This window comes from Lycium barbarum, chromosome 1, assembly GCF_019175385.1.
Source record: "Lycium barbarum isolate Lr01 chromosome 1, ASM1917538v2, whole genome shotgun sequence".
Lineage (NCBI taxonomy): Eukaryota > Viridiplantae > Streptophyta > Magnoliopsida > Solanales > Solanaceae > Lycium > Lycium barbarum.
In genome coordinates, this window is record NC_083337.1 from 167,158,440 (window position 1) to 167,174,353 (window position 15,914).

The window sequence follows — 15,914 nt, forward strand, 5'->3', positions numbered from 1 at the left end:
TTCTTATTAATTATTACTACTAACTTATGTATTCTTTATCTAGTTTATGAATTTCAAAACTTAAACTTCTATCAGGGTCAATAATTTGAATTTCTTTAATTGGTGATAGTTAAACTTCGGGGTATGCGTTTTTCGAATTAAATCAAAAATCCAAGCTGAACCATTTTTTTTTTATTATTATTAGATTCGATTTTTTTAAAAATTTGGGTTTGGTTTCAAATGAAAAATTAAAATTTTTATGTCCTGGTTTAGTTGTGAATTTTTTTAAAATACGAAAAAAACAAATTATTTACCATATATATATATATATATATATATATATATTTTTTTTTTTTATCTAAAATTACATTTGATTCTTGATACATGGTCAAATAAAGAATCAACTAGCATTAAATAAGACCTACATTTTTGTATATTAGGCATACAAACTTTATTCTCCTTAATTGTTTCATTTTGTTTTTACAGGGACTTAGAACTGTTTGAGCAACTTGGCTATCTCATCAAATGTGTATTACCATCTTATCAATGATGTTCATTGTTTCAATTTGTGAACTGACTCTTAAAGAGATTTGACATTACTATTTGTCATTCTTTATATTATTTACTCCTTCGTTTCATAATAAATGTCACCTTAACTAAAAACACATATATTAAGAAACCAATAATGCAATATGAACTTTACCAAATTACCCTTATATAATAAAAATAAATTACTTTTTCCTCTTGATTAGAGCATGCACAAGTAATAAACCTTTTGACATTGGGAATCCAACAATACCGAGTTACTGTGTGGCTTTTCCAATCATCATTTCGATGTTACTTTAACTTGTAAGTTTTTATCTAAAGGTAGAATTGAAAACAACTAACACAATTTATGTCTTGATTTCATAAAGTGACACTTATTATAAGATAATTTTTTTTTGCCCGACACTTATTATGAGACAGAGGGAGTATATTCTTCTTTCGTCATTCAAAACTATTATTTGATTATATTAAATTCATATTATAATAAAAAACAAATTGAATTAAAATGAACCCAAAGGAAGGGAACCGAACCAAGTCAAATTTATTGCAACATATAAAGATGGATAACGCAAAAGTTCGCCAGTAAATGAGATTAGCTCACAAACGGCAGATAAAGAGCCAGTTTGGCTTAGCTTATAAGTTGCTGAAAATAACTATTTTTAGCCTTTTTTTTAGTGTTTGACTGACCAGCTTATAAGCCATTTTGTGCTTAAAATAAGTCTAAAAAAATAAATTGAGATAGAAGCTGCTTTTTTTGGGCTTATATTTTTTTAAGATAAGCCAAACGGGCCCAAAGTGCCTTAGAAGTTAGAAGTACAACAGTCACGGCACCTATCATATTTGCAACTTTACCCACAAACTATACTATTGCTCACTGATTGCTGTTGCTACTACTCAAATCTTATGCGTGCTGTGGTTATATGATTGCCTTACTGTTGTTGCCTCTCTATGACATTTTTCCTTATGGAGAAATTTGCCTTTTATATCGTCATGACTATAATTCACAAGATTGGTCACTCTAGGTTATCCTTTGTAACTCGTGAATAACGTTAGGATTGTAGATCAATATTGACAAAAATATTTGCGCGATAAAAGTAGCTCTACGTCCTCAAATGTTATTCGTGTTCCTCTTCAATTCAAGAAGGATGAAGCTATTGCTGGTTCTTGAGCTGGTTTCTTGCTATATAGTTGCGGAGACATAACTTTCACTGAAAAAGTTCATCTTCTATAAATATCCTATACGTAAAATAAAATTAATTTTATGATTAATCTCTTCCGCCCCTCTGGCTACCGCCAAATTTAACATTGACCTTTCTTCCCTAGGGCTTATTCATGCTATTTCTAGGTCACGTGGAATCAAGACTTTTAGGCCCATATGCCAATAGAAACAAATTATATTTTAACAAAATCTGAATCTAATCTCTGCACAGCTTTAGAGGTCTTCCGAATAATGGCATCTTCATAATAAAAATGTTACACTAAACGTTAACTGCTAAATGAAAGAAAATTAATTAATTATGCCACAGTACATACTCCTATGCTGACCCAATATTTAACTATGCAATTTTAGTACATACTCAAATTAAAACAAAAAAAACTAATAAGGTTGTAGTGAAACTCTTTTGCTCTCAATTACTCCCTCCATTTCATATTAAATGGTATTTTTATCTTTTTATTTTGATTCATAATAATTGATAACATAATCTAGAAAGTATTAATTATTTTCTTCTAAATATATCGCTATTTAAATAAATGAATTTTTACGTAATCAAGAAACTATATTAAATATGTAATGCCACTGTTTAAATAAGGGTAAAGTAGTAAAAACATTTCTTATGATCAAGCTAAAAGCACCACTTAATGCGAAACAGAGAGAGCAAAAATTTTGAATTCAAGCCCTGAGTATTGAATTACCTTTGTTTGGTAACGCTTTATCTTCAATTTAAAATACAAATGCTAATATGAATTTTTTTGAGATAAATTTAAATTTAATCGGATCTCAATATAAACAACAGAGAAGAAACAAATCAAAGTAAAGAAAAGAAAATGTTTTCAGAGAGTGGGGACAATAAAGTGGGGTTTATGAAGGGTTCTTTGCTTATTAGGTTCAAATCATGTTTGGACATACAATTTGATTATTTTAAGTTGTATTTTCTCTTATAGACATAAAAATTTCACCAATTGTGAAAACTATCAAAACATTCTCAATTCTTATACAATCTTACCAAATGAGCAAATCATAGTTTATAACAAAATTAGTACACTACTAGAAGACTTTTTTAAAAAATACAACATCAATTAATCAAATTTTTACTTCAATAAAATTGAAAATTTAACATGAATAGTAATGTAGCTACTATTTAATATAGTCTTCCCACATAAATTAAAGATTGATAGACATAAATAAACGTTAGTGGAAGTTAATGAGATTGATAAATGATTGATGATGGTAATTGTTAAAAATATTTACCAACTTATGAGTTAAATTTTGTATTTAAAAAAGTTGAAATCATAGTTTCAAACTCAAAATAAGCTTTTTTGAATGATTTGGATTCAAACTATAGTTTCAAATCGCGACCATAATTTAATGGCCAAACGCTGGTTTGAAATCATGGTTTCAATTTTGAAGGCCAAACGCCTACTTAAGTCTCTTTGGATACTTTATGCTCTGAAATTTCTCTGTCCGTCTTGTCGGAAAACTCCAACTCCTCTTATTCATTCATAAATGTTCCCATCGTATACTGTCCCACTCACATTCCAATGAAATGACTCGCACCACTTCCCATACCCGTACCCGAACCCGAACCCAAACCCGCCGTCTTTCCTCTTGTTACCGTCACCCATCAGAACCGGTCACCGGTATCTGCCCCGCATGCCTTCGTGAACGCCTCTCCGGTCTTGACCCTTCTTTCGGACCCGAACCCGCTTTGTTTTCTCCGGATCTACGTCGTTGTAGGTCTGTTACTGCTGCCACGTGTCAAGGTGAAGGTTCATCTGAGCCACGTCGGAGATCTTGTGATGATAGGTCCTCAAGAAATAATACTCTTGAAAATCTTTTAAGAGTTGATGGTGGATTAACAAATGTTGAATCGAAGAACCTGGGATTGACAAATTTGTCTGATAATGTTTGTCGGTCAATAGTGGAGCATAAAGATAATGGAGAAGTTAGGGTTTGTTCTAATGCATTGGTGAGAATAGTAGATGTAGAAGAGGGTAATACTCAAGATGGAGACTTTAAGACAATGAAAGAGTTCATTGATCTTGAACTTCACACGAAAAATAACAAGTTGAGGGATTTTAAAGATATTGCTGTGAATTTCAGGGAAGCAACTTCAGTCTTTAGTAAGAAATTGCAGAAATGGAGACAAAAACAGAAGGAAAAGAAGGTTAATAGCAAGTTGATAGGTTATAAATCGAAGGATAATCGGTCTGAGATTGGGGAATGTGTAATTGGTAGGAGATCTTGTGATATAGAACCTCGATTTTCAGTTGATGAAGGTCCGAGGATTTCGATTGATGAGCCTAGTAGAGCTTCTTGGGATGGATATATGGTAGCTAGGACTATTCCAAGGCTAACACCAATGTTATCGGGTGTTGAAAATGTGCTTTTAGGGAATGGAAGTGTTGGGTTTGATAAGCATCGAGCATCGCTTGATGGGCAAATGCAGGCTATAGTAGAAGATGAGAGTATAAGTTCTGGTGGATCAGGGCAGTCCAATTCGGATTCTTCTTCGTCACAAAGGGGAAGTAGTTTTGATAGGTCTAGTTCTGTTCGGAGTTTTGGCAAGAGGACATTGGATTTGGATATGTCAAATTCATCTCCTGCTCATGTTAAGTTGGTTATTACAGAGAGGGAATTGAAAGATTGGCACTTGAAAAATTCTATCAAAGATGAGCCTTTGAATAAGTATGAATCATTTTCCAAGAATGGAAATGTTGCTGAAAGTTGTGACCCCAAGAAGGGTTCCACCAAGAAGTCAGCTAGGTGGCGAGAAATGTTCAATCTCTTTGGTAACAAGCAGAAACTCAATAACAATAAGGGAGAAACCCGAAAAGGACAAGGAGAAAGTGTTATTTCAATCACTGATACTAATGAGAAGCAAGGAGAAAAGGGTTATGATAATGTAAAAGAGGCTGCTCAATGGAGGCTTACACGCAGCAGCAGCATTATTGGGGCTAGAAAATCGTGCAGCAGCTCTTATATTCCTGCTAGGAATTCCTGCAGCAGCACTTTCGATCAGCCTAGGAATTCGTGTGACATGACTGAATTAAATTACAGTAAGAAGAAAGTCGCTGAACGTGCTGCTGCCTCTGCTAACTTTGGCAGGGATGCTTCTATGCTGGAGAGGAACAAGAGTGTCAAATACTCTTCGAATGACATTGATAATGGTACGTTGCCATTTTATTTGATGCCATTGAGGACTTCTAGGAGTCGTGAATTCAGTGAGAATAAGCTACCAAAGCCCCTGCACGCCACTGGCAATGCTTTGCACTGAACTGAAAGGAAGATACTAAATGTAGTTCATCACGTATCTGATTTTGTAAAGAACAATTTGTACTTGTCTCTATTGGCATACCTTGTTATATTTGGCAATATCAAAATGCTTTCTTTATAATGGTTAGCTCAAATTTGTACTTCTATTTCCCCTTGTTATTTATCTTCCCTGAATGGTTCCAACTTTGTTCAAAAATGGGATTAGAAGAACATCATCTTAGTGGATAATGTACTTTGGGTTGGGTAAGGCTCAAGGATTTGGTCAAGTAAGGCCCTAGGATTATCTATGTATCAACTGCCTGGGATGTCGCTGATGTAGAAGTCCCAATCTTTAGCAGGGACCGGGTAGTACTTGTGGCATCTACTGCTTCTTCGTTTCTATGTGATAGCTACTTGTGATTGACCATGTTTAGTGTTTTATGAGGATAAATACAGTTCTTATTTTCTTGAATTGCACTAGTTAGGAATCCTAGCCACCCTCCATATATCTTAGAAGAGATTATTTGAATAAATCTGAAGATATAGTAGGGAGCTGTTTGAAAAGTTGTCTTTCTTAAGGGTACAAGATCATAAACTGGAATGATCAAGATTCTTCTTGTTTTACCTGCATGCCAAACAACACCTCTCACCTGGTCCGCTCTCTTTCTTTTCCTTTTTTGTTAAATTTTTTGGGATGACTAGCTCTCTGATATCTTCTTGACATAATGATAAACTCAGCTCTTGTGGGTTGGAACGCTGCTTGTCATGTGTTTGTACTCAAATGAGTCCTTTTCGTCAAATGATCTTCATTCTGGTCTTTCTATCCCCCTTTACTCTGCCAGCCGCTGCATTGAAGGCCAGAGTTCTTTCTCCGTTCACAATAAACAATAACACTCTACTAGTGTTTCGATGTGCATTGGCAACCCTTGATGAACATGCCTTGAGATGTACAACAACGTTAATAGAGCATCTGCCTGATTTGTCAATCTCTCGCCTTCTCCATATCTGTTTGATTTTAAGAAGTTTAATTAGGTCTCTAATTTGTTGGGTAGAGGTCAGTATGTCTTTGTGCTGTTAATGTTGCTAAAGGATGAATGTTCAACAGGTGGTCACCTATTTACACTTATTTCTGAGAGGGAAATTACTTTTAAATGCATTTCCTTAACAAAAAAATAAATAAATTACTTTTACATGCATTTAGCATCAAGAAAGTCTGGACTTTGAACTAGTGCTGCATTTCAGAGTTTTGCTTCTTGAGAAAAGTGGAATATAATGATCCAGAAAAGTTGTTTCGAGGCCAATTGTTGAAATTTTTACTCAACCAATGAATTTTGTCAAAATAATTCTCAAGGTTTTTCTGGGTCCCGTAGATGGTAATATATTTTCAACTCGTACTATTTTAGCATGCAAAACTCTTTTATTCAAAACGTTAAAGATTAGAAAATGGTGACTCGAAAATTTGAAAACTCAAAAAGAGCATATTGAGTATATAGCCAAAACAAAATGCCGCAAAGAGCATGCCTTGTCGTCGCAACAATTTGCACCAGTGTTCCTTTTGAGGAGGGATATTTAACTTTTGTCTCCGTTTTCCAAAGCTTTACAAATTTGACAAGACTTGGCAACAATTTTAAAACATTAGAATGAATATTGTAGTTAAAGTCATGCCTTGCTGACATAACTTGTGAAAGCGTAATTTCATTGTTTCTGAGTTTAGTGTCAAGGCTAATTTTGCACAAATTTCTTAAATAGGGACATACGTTAAATAGCGACCTTATATGATCTTATTTGTGCAAATCTCCCTATCAACAAGAGGAGTCACATGCCCAATGTGATGAAATTGGAGCTAAAAGAAATAAATAGCAGAGTTTTTTGAGAATGCATTTCAAGGAAAAAGAATCTATTGTGGAATTTAACTTTAATTTACTGCCTTTAACCCAAATTGAATGTTGACGTAAAAGCAAAAAGTAATCGTATCACTATTCCTTTTTTTTTTTCCAACTTTATTCTTAACTAACTTGTAAATTCAAATTAAGGACACAACTTCAAATGGAAGCCGCAAAGTGTGTAACTAGCCAACTCACACTTGCTTTTGATATAAACAAATACCAGTACTAGTAATATAGGAATTCACCTAGTCTTCAGAAATCATACTCGAGAGAAAATAAAGCAATCATAAAATAATCAGAAAATAAAGCAATCATAAAATAATCAAACATATCGAAGGGAGGTAACAGAATGCATGAAGCTGGATGTAATAATCCCGTGTTAGTCATATTATTCCTTTACGAAGGAAACAGATAAGAATCAATATCCTGTCAAAATCTTACAAATTGTAGCAATCAATGTATAGTTTTGTTGTGCTATCCTGTCAGCCCTCAATACTTTGCATCAATATCCAAAAAATGTGACCTTTCTTGGCTTTACAACCTATGTAAAATGTGAACCCCATCCCAGAATTCTCCCTGGAATGGGAGGAAGAATACATGTCTCTCTGTATATTCAATTTCTATGTCCACTAAAAAAGAATTTGTACTGATACTTCTTGTCTCATCGTCGACCAGTTAGGTACTTTTTCTTTATAGATTTAGAACTAGGGGAGACACCTGTTTTTGTTCGATTTCTTTTCCGAGAACCTTTGGCAGTAGAGACCTCCTCTTCCCCCTCCTCATCATCAGTGTCAATTACTTTACAATCTGACCTAGTCTGTGAGCTGATACGCTGAGGAACGTGAACATTGAAGTAATAGTCGATGATGTTTTTCCTATTCTTGCAAGGAAAAGATGCTAATGCTGGTTTCAAGAAGCTTTTACTTTTAGATATCCGATTCATCTTAACGAGGGAGCTGAACTTTTCTTGTTCCTCAGCATTCCACAAGTTGGAAACTTCTCCTCCCATCTCATCAAAATTCCAGGCATTAAAGGCTGTCCCCAGTTCAGACTTAATCTTCATCCTTTCTTCTTTAACATGAGTTTTAACACATTCAACAGATCCAGGGGACTCACAAGGACAAGATTCGGTTCTCCCTTTCCCAATCAACTCCTCGTTAACTTCCTTGTTTTCTAGGTTGTTGTCTGTTGGCCATACCGGTGTACCAAGCCATTTAGAAGTATCCGATTCGTCCTCTTTATACTTGCATTTACCCTCATTCTGAGAGCCAGCCCAATCTGGAACATCAGCCTGAAACCTGGGTCCTACTGGGATTACCAATTTGTCGCGAACATCATAGATGAGATCCAACCGATCTGATTTCTCCTCAACGGTCGGATTCGTTAGTTCTTCTGCGTTCTGCATACTTCATGAGTACATGGAAGAACAAGAGTGATGGAGTTTGAAGAATTCGTTTTCTAGTGAATATATAACTGTTCCTCAAGCTGCGGAGAGTAGTATTTGAACTGAGACTTTGCTTTAAAAGAGATTGCTGTTTTATAGGGTTATCCAACTTTCCTGTTTGACAACAGTGCAAGCTCCTTTAGCAGCAACTTAAGCAGCCCTTCTGTACATGCCAAAAATAGAGAAATTAAACAGAGGAATGGGCAAGTGATAAAGTTCTGAGGTAGTAGTTGGACTCAAATGGAAATCAAACTGCGTAAGAATTGAATTAAAGAGAGGAAATGGTTAGTATAGAAGTTCTAAAGGAAGTACTGGGCGCAAATGGAAAGCAGAGTTGCGTAATACTGAAGATTATTTAACAAAGAGCAATAGTTTTATTAGCACAATTCTCATCAGGAAACAGATCTAAGACCCCATCATTATGTTACAAATTTAAAGTGAGTGAGGAGAGTGAAGATCAAGACTCTACATTAATAAGCTTACCTCTTGTAATTCTAAATCCTAACATGTTGATGACAATGTGAAGACTGTACAAACGTTGTTGATTATCTATTTCGCTTTAGCTGGTGACCATAAAGGGACACAACTATTAAAGGTGATATACAGTTTTACTTCATTCCACAACATAAGGAATATTTTTTTTCTTATGTTGTTTCTCTTGATTTTACACCTTTAAGCATAACATCATTCTATTTCTTACAATATCTACGGGCTACATTGGTGTTTTATAAGGGTTGAAGGTAATTTGTCTAACTTTGTAGCTTCAACCTCCCAATCTACTTGACATTGAAAGAACACCAAACAACAACAAATTCGAAATTAGCTTGACCTCAAATTTTCTTTAGGTATTTAAAGTTTGGTTTCATTTGATTCTTGGCCTTTTCCTACTTTATTAACATTCTTTAAACCTACTTTCTCAAGCAGGAATGCGGGATTACTCCAATTTGCAACAAATTCTAGTTTTCACTATTATAATTTGGGGATCGCAATTCAGAAAAATGTGACTTCCAATATACCAAACACACTAATAATTGAAGGATTTGAAAGACAAACAAAACGTGAATATCAAAATGAGTAACTAAATGGGGCAATGTCTAATAATATATTTTCTCATTTGTCTCCTTCGTTCATGAGAACACCATCTAAATCTTAGGCAATGAAGCTATCAAAATAATCTCAAACAAAGGCTCAAGTGAAATAGACCAACAAATTGTTCCAAAAACTGAAGTGTTACAGGAACCCTAGCAAGCCAATACCTAGTCCAATCTCCAGACCCCATTTCAAAAAAAAAAAAAAAAAAAATTATCCACACATGACTAGTATTAAGGTGGTGTTTGTTTCAAAAAATGGTGAAATGATTTTCAAATTTTCTAGTTTTTGAAAAAAGTTTAAAGTTTTCTCGAAATTCTTTTTTTGTTTTTCCAACCAAACGGCCTTTTGACTCTATCCAAAAACTGAAAAATACCTCTGGAGCTTTTTCAAATGTAGGTTTTATTTTATTTAAACAAGATTATTTTAAATATTTCCTGGTTCATGAGTTTTCCAATTTCTGTAAAGCAAAAGCTACTGATCTCAGGTCCAGGCCTCACAATAGAGCGGTAATATAAAATTTCGAATTCGAAGCACCAAAAATCAAGAAACTGAATCAAGATACATATTACTCGATCTTCTTGTAAGTACGAAACAAGGGTTTTTATTTTCTACAAGGTTTAACTACTTTTCTCCAAGAAATGAAGATTTTAAACCCTAATTTCTTAGCTTTGTACTTTGAATTCACTCTACTGAAGTTTTCTTTGAAATCTACGCAAATCAATTTCAGGCGAAAAAAAATAAAAAAAATCTTCCAAATTTTCTTGATACAGGAAGATATTTTCTTGTTTTATTCCACACAAAGGATATTCCAAAACCAAAACATAATGTCAATAAGATATTCTACTTTCGGTAAAAATTTAATTGACATTTAAAAAAAAAATCCAATTTTATGCTACAGTCCAAGTATACGTATATTTGTTTAAAGTTATTGAACAATATCATCAGTGTAAGTACCATAATTAGCGCAAAAGAATTGAATATCTAAAGAAGGAAAGTACACTTGCCTGTTGTTTTCTCAACAATTGTCAAAATGGGACCAAGTTGCTCGCCAATCTACAGCCTCTTGGAAAAAAGAAAAAGAGAAAAAGAGTAATGAAAATGTGAAGAAAGAAAAATTTAAAAGACGTTTATATATAACAAGGAATAGAAAAGAGAAGGATGCTTTTGTACCAATCCAAGTGAAGCCTTTAGTTTCCCTTTTCTGGTTTTGGGTGTCACATGGAGAAATGGATGTGTAGGAACATCAATATATATAATAGGGTTGGGAAAGGGTATTTATGGAAATACAAAATATTTGACGTAAAAGATATTTTTGGATCGAATCAGGGTGTAGTTTAGATTTTCACGAAACAGGTTTTGACCAATAATATCTCCAAATAGAGCCGTCAAAATGGATTTGGATTGTGAAATCAGCCCAACTCAACTCACTTGTTCGGTGTGGTTGGGCTGACATTTTCTTTACCCATTTAAAATTAAGGCTCTTTAGTCGGTCCATCTGCCTCATGTTGTTGGATTGGACTAACTCGTGAGTCAAAACATTGGAAAGAAACCTGATCTTGCTCAGTTTTAAATATGTTTGATGACGATGTGACTGTGCTTAAATGGACAAGTGAAAGTGAGGATTCATGTATGATCATTTTAATCACCCTTAAGATAATTTCAGCGATAAGAGAGCAAACATTAACATTTGATTAGTATATGCTTTTAGGAGAGAAGCCCAATGGTTATTTAACGACCTGTGTAGGGTTGTTAAATCCTATAAATACCTAGGCATTATGGTCAGATTATGCAAGCTAGTTAAGTGCTAAAACAAATATGTACTTCCTCCCCCTGTATTCATGAAAAAAATGATTGATTGATAGTGTTTCTCAGCTGCAAAATTTCTAACATTTGGTATCAGAGCTAATTATGTCAATTAGCCCGTAGAAAACTTAAATTTTTTAGATTGAAAATGAAGAATCTTTTGATTGAAATGAATGTGAATGAGATTAACTACTATAACTATGAGAATGTTGAATTGGAGCAATGATAAAGTTGTCTTTGTGTGACCTATAGGTTACAGGTTTGAGCCGGGAAGCAGCCACTAATGCTTGCATTAGGTAGCCTGTCAACATCATACCCCTTGCAGTACGACCCTTCCTCAAAACCTACTAATGCGTGATGCTTTGTGCACTGGGCAGCCCTTTTTGCCCTTTAACTATGAGAATATTGGGCTAGAGAAGCACCAGATTGACAAGATATATAAATTTTGCAGACGAAACTACAAAGATTTCAAAAACAAAAAGTTCTGGAAAGATTAGTTTTATGGTAAGGAGTTAAACATAGGTTAAACCCTGATAAAATAGTTTCTTATAGAGTAGTTGCATTATGAAGAATCTTGAATAAAGAGGTAGTGAATTATATTGTTATCATGTGAATGATGGTTAAGAGACCATGCTCCATCAAGGAATTGATGATGAGATGTTTGACAAGGCTTGTTGTTTGTTATAGAAACCCGAATAAAGTAAACATATTGAAGAGGAGGATATATTGAGAAGGCTCAAAAAATGAAGGGGTCATTGCAAAGCTTCTACAATTCCTATTTTAAGATTTAATTAATTATGTTGTCTTAGTAATTGAAGAGTTCAAAGACTTGAACACCGTGACCATATAGAAGCTTATTAGTCGCGAAAAGGGTAAAAAATGACCCTTAATTTTGGAAAAAGGTCAAAAAATATCCTCCATTATAAATTTGGGTAAAAAATACCCCTCGCGTCATTAAAGTTTTCATATATACTCTTGTCTTAACGGAAATCCCTGACATAACCCGATTTCATTTCTAAACCCGCTCCATTTAAACCCGTCTCAACTAAATAAAAAATTCATATGGGTTACCCTTTCTTGTGCCTAATAACTCCAGATGTGTTCCTTATGCGACCAACTTGTTCCTGAGTTCTACATCTGAAGTCATTAGGCACACGAGCGGGTAACCCATATGTGTTTTTTATTTAGTTGGGACGGGTTTAAATGGAGCGGGTTTAAAAATGAAATTGAGTTATGTTGGGGATTCCGTTAAGACAGGGATATATATGAAAACTTTAATGACGTGAGGGGTATTTTTGACCAAAATTTGTAATGGTTAATATTTTTAGCCCTTTTCGCAAAGTAGAGGGTATTTTTGACCCTTTTCCCTTATTAGTTCTTTGCAAGTTTATGACAAAGACCGAAGAAGTTGAAACTAAGAATCAATTGAACTAGTTTTTTAAAGAAAAAACTTTTTTTGATGGAAAATGAAAGGCATGACTTGTACCAAAGCTGTAAACATGGATGAGGTAAAGGTAAATTCAAGAAAGAAGTCGAGTGGTCAAGTTACAAGATTCACTCGTGGTTATCTTCGCCAAGCCATTCGAGACTGATATCTTCTACATATTCACTTAGAGCCCGTTTGGATTGGCTTATAAGTTGCTTATAAGATGTTTTCAGCTTTTTTGAGTGTTTGCCTGGCCAGCTTAAAGTCATTTTGTGCTTAAAATAAGCTCAAAAAAATAATTGGGCCCATTTGACTTAGCTTATCTAAAACAGCTTATAAGCCCAAAAAAATAAGTTAGACTACCCCAACTTATTTTTTTTAGCTTATAAGCTGTTTGCAGCTTATAGGCATAAGCCCATCCAAACAGGCTCTTAGAGTGATGAATCTAGTTTAAAGGAGGTCTTGATAAATTAAGCCAAATTCATCTTAAATACATGAATGTTCTTAGTTTATGTATACAAAATTAATGTAAGGTTATATGTATTCTTGTGTTCATGAACTAAGGAATACAAATTTATTTTTATTACTAGAAATAAACGAAGGTAACTGTATTAGATTAGGTACATCATAAACGCCAGAAGAAGTTTTTATATATCTAGGTATGTTAGTCCTATTATGTAAGCCAATCGAGTAAAGTAACTTTTTTGTCCGCTTATCTTCATGAGATATAAAGAGAAGAAAATTAGAGCAATGATCTAATTAACTCAATGAATAAACAATAAGCATTTATATACAACAACAACAACAACCCAGTGAAATCCCACATCGTGGGGTCTGGGGAGGGTAAAGTGTACGCAGACCTTACTTCTACCAAGATAGGACGGCTGTTTCCGAAAGACCCTCGGCTCAAGAAAAGCATAAAAGCATAAAAAAAAGTCAGATAAGGCTAAGAGATTCAAAGCGATATGGAAATGAAATAATATAAAATAAAGTAATACAATCGACACAGATACCACAGGATAATCAAAACACTGGAAATAGCAGATAATAGCATAAATCGGAGCACAAGAAATTATATTGCGATACTGCGACTACTATTAAGAACGGATAACGAGACTATCTATTAGCCTTCTACCCTAATTTGGGTCCTCCAAACCCTCCTATCTAAGGTCATGTCCTCGGTAAGCTGTAATTGTGTCATGTCGTGTCTAATTACCTCTCCCCAATACTTCTTCGGCCTACCCCTACCTCGTCTGAAACCATCCATGGCCAACCTCTCACACCTCCGCACTGGGTCATCTGTGTCTCTCCTCTTCACATGCCCAAACCATCTCAATCTCGCTTCTCGCATCTTGTCTTCCACCGAGGCCACCCCCACCTTATCCCGAATAACCTCGTTCCTAATCCTGTCGCTCCTGGTGTGGCCACACATCCATCTCAACATTCTCATCTCGGCAACTTTCATCATTTGAACGTGAGAGAACTTAACTGGCCAACACTCCGCCCCATACAACATAGTCAGTCTAACCACCGCTTTGTAGAACTTGCCCTTAAGTTTTGGTGGCACCGTCTTGTCACATAGCACTCCGGAAACAAGCCTCAATTTTATCCACCCTGCCCCAATACGATGTGTGACATCATCTTCAATCTCCCCGCTGTCTTGCACAATAGACCCAAGGTACTTAAAACTACTTTTCTTCTAGATGGCCTGGGTACCAAGCCTCACTTCTACGCCAGCCTCCTGAGGTGCTTCACTGAACTTTCACTCCAAGTACTCTGTCTTGGTCCTACTTAGTGTCACACCCCATTTTAACCGGGTTGATTTAGGAGTATGACGTATTGGTGATTCCTATTTATTTTGTTTAAAGGAGTCGCCACCTAATTAATTTAACGGTGAATTAGGACACCTAAACATTAACTAAGGTAAAGTTAAAACTAAACCTCTGTTAATGGTCTGCTTAACCAGTATGATTCTAGGCAAGGGCTCTATATTATCCTAAAGGGAAGGGGTTAGGCATCCTTTAGAATCCGTTAACTTACGGTTATCCGACCAAACTTAGGTTAATTAATTAGATTGAATAAGATGCTTGAGATTTTAAAAAGTATAAGAAATGTTGCTGAAGTTTATAAAATATAAGAAATGTTGCTGAGGTTTTATAAAAATATAAGAATGACGCTTAAGATAAGATTTAAGTAAAATATAATGATTTACATGAAAGGGGATTTTAAATGCTATTTTAAAACTTATAGAAGTTGATACGGCTTTTAAATAAGAATGCTATTTAGAATGAGATTTGTAGAAAATATAGTAATTTACATAAGGAAACTTCAGATGCCATTTAAGATAAACTTATAAAATGTTGCTAAGGCCTTAAATAATAATTCTCTTTGAAATAAAATTTATACATAATATATAAAAATGCGAATTTGTAACATGTTTTGATAACTATTTGAAACAACTTTAACGATTATGTATTAATTGGCTTCGCGCTTTGGAAATACGAGATTATGCTTTGTTAACTACATTTGACTAAAGTATGCATAATTTGGATGAAACTTTAAGACGTCTACAAAATATTCTTTAATTCCTATTTGCGTGTTAGTGACGTTTTGAAATTCCTAAGATAATAAAACATGATTCCTTTGACTCAAAAAATGTGAATTTCATGCTATTGAAAATTAGTCATCCTAAATGTTATAAATACTTCGAATAACTTCAATATAAAAGAAGAAAATGAAACTTACGGGACTAATTATTAGTTTTTCCTTAGATTGACTAACCCTTACTAAAATCAAAACTACTAATTCATTAAGATTCGTCTAAATTAGGAGAATAAAACAAAGTAAAAGGTTAGTTGCATAATACAAATTAGATGCACAAAATAAAATAAAATAAAGGAGTAGATATAATTTAATGGGGGGTCAGCCCATTTTTAGAACTGCTGCTGCTGTTTTTCGTTTGGGCTTTGGCCCAGCATTTTATTTTGCTGCGGACAGAGCTGATGCGAGGGAGGTTTCGTTGGGCTTTTGGCCCAACGCCCAATGTGGAAGGAGATGAGTCCTTTGGACTCGTATGCGAGGTTCATGCGAAAAGAAAATGAAAGAAAGATTAGTATTCGATCAATAAGGTTAAACATGTAAAAGTATAAATTCAAACAACTCCGTAGGTTATATATATACATTACGTATACTTAAGTATAATCCATGCATACACAAATTAGCCACCACACACATATCAACAGGTGATACTCAAACATGGGCAGA

The 15,914-nt window shown here is 34.5% G+C and overlaps 2 protein-coding genes across 2 annotated transcripts; one reads left to right on the top strand and one right to left on the bottom strand.

The window, feature by feature from the left end:
• Positions 1 to 3,165: 3,165 nt before the first annotated feature.
• On the top strand, positions 3,166 to 5,166 carry LOC132606022 (protein OCTOPUS-like). Its single transcript, XM_060319321.1, has one exon. The coding sequence runs from the start codon at positions 3,291 to 3,293 to the stop codon at positions 5,019 to 5,021; it is 1,731 nt and encodes a 576-aa protein (XP_060175304.1). The 5' UTR covers positions 3,166 to 3,290; the 3' UTR covers positions 5,022 to 5,166.
• A 2,380-nt stretch (positions 5,167 to 7,546) lies between these two features.
• LOC132617792 (AT-rich interactive domain-containing protein 2-like) lies at positions 7,547 to 8,290 on the bottom strand. The gene has a single exon (XM_060332872.1). The coding sequence runs from the start codon at positions 8,288 to 8,290 to the stop codon at positions 7,547 to 7,549; it is 744 nt and encodes a 247-aa protein (XP_060188855.1).
• Between the last annotated feature and the right edge of the window lie 7,624 nt (positions 8,291 to 15,914).

Bases quoted from the DNA above. Each gene is read 5' to 3' on its own strand.
- LOC132606022 (XM_060319321.1), top strand. From the start codon at position 3,291: ATGACTCGCACCACTTCCCATACCCGTACCCGAACCCGAACCCAAACC.
- LOC132617792 (XM_060332872.1), bottom strand. From the start codon at position 8,290: ATGCAGAACGCAGAAGAACTAACGAATCCGACCGTTGAGGAGAAATCA.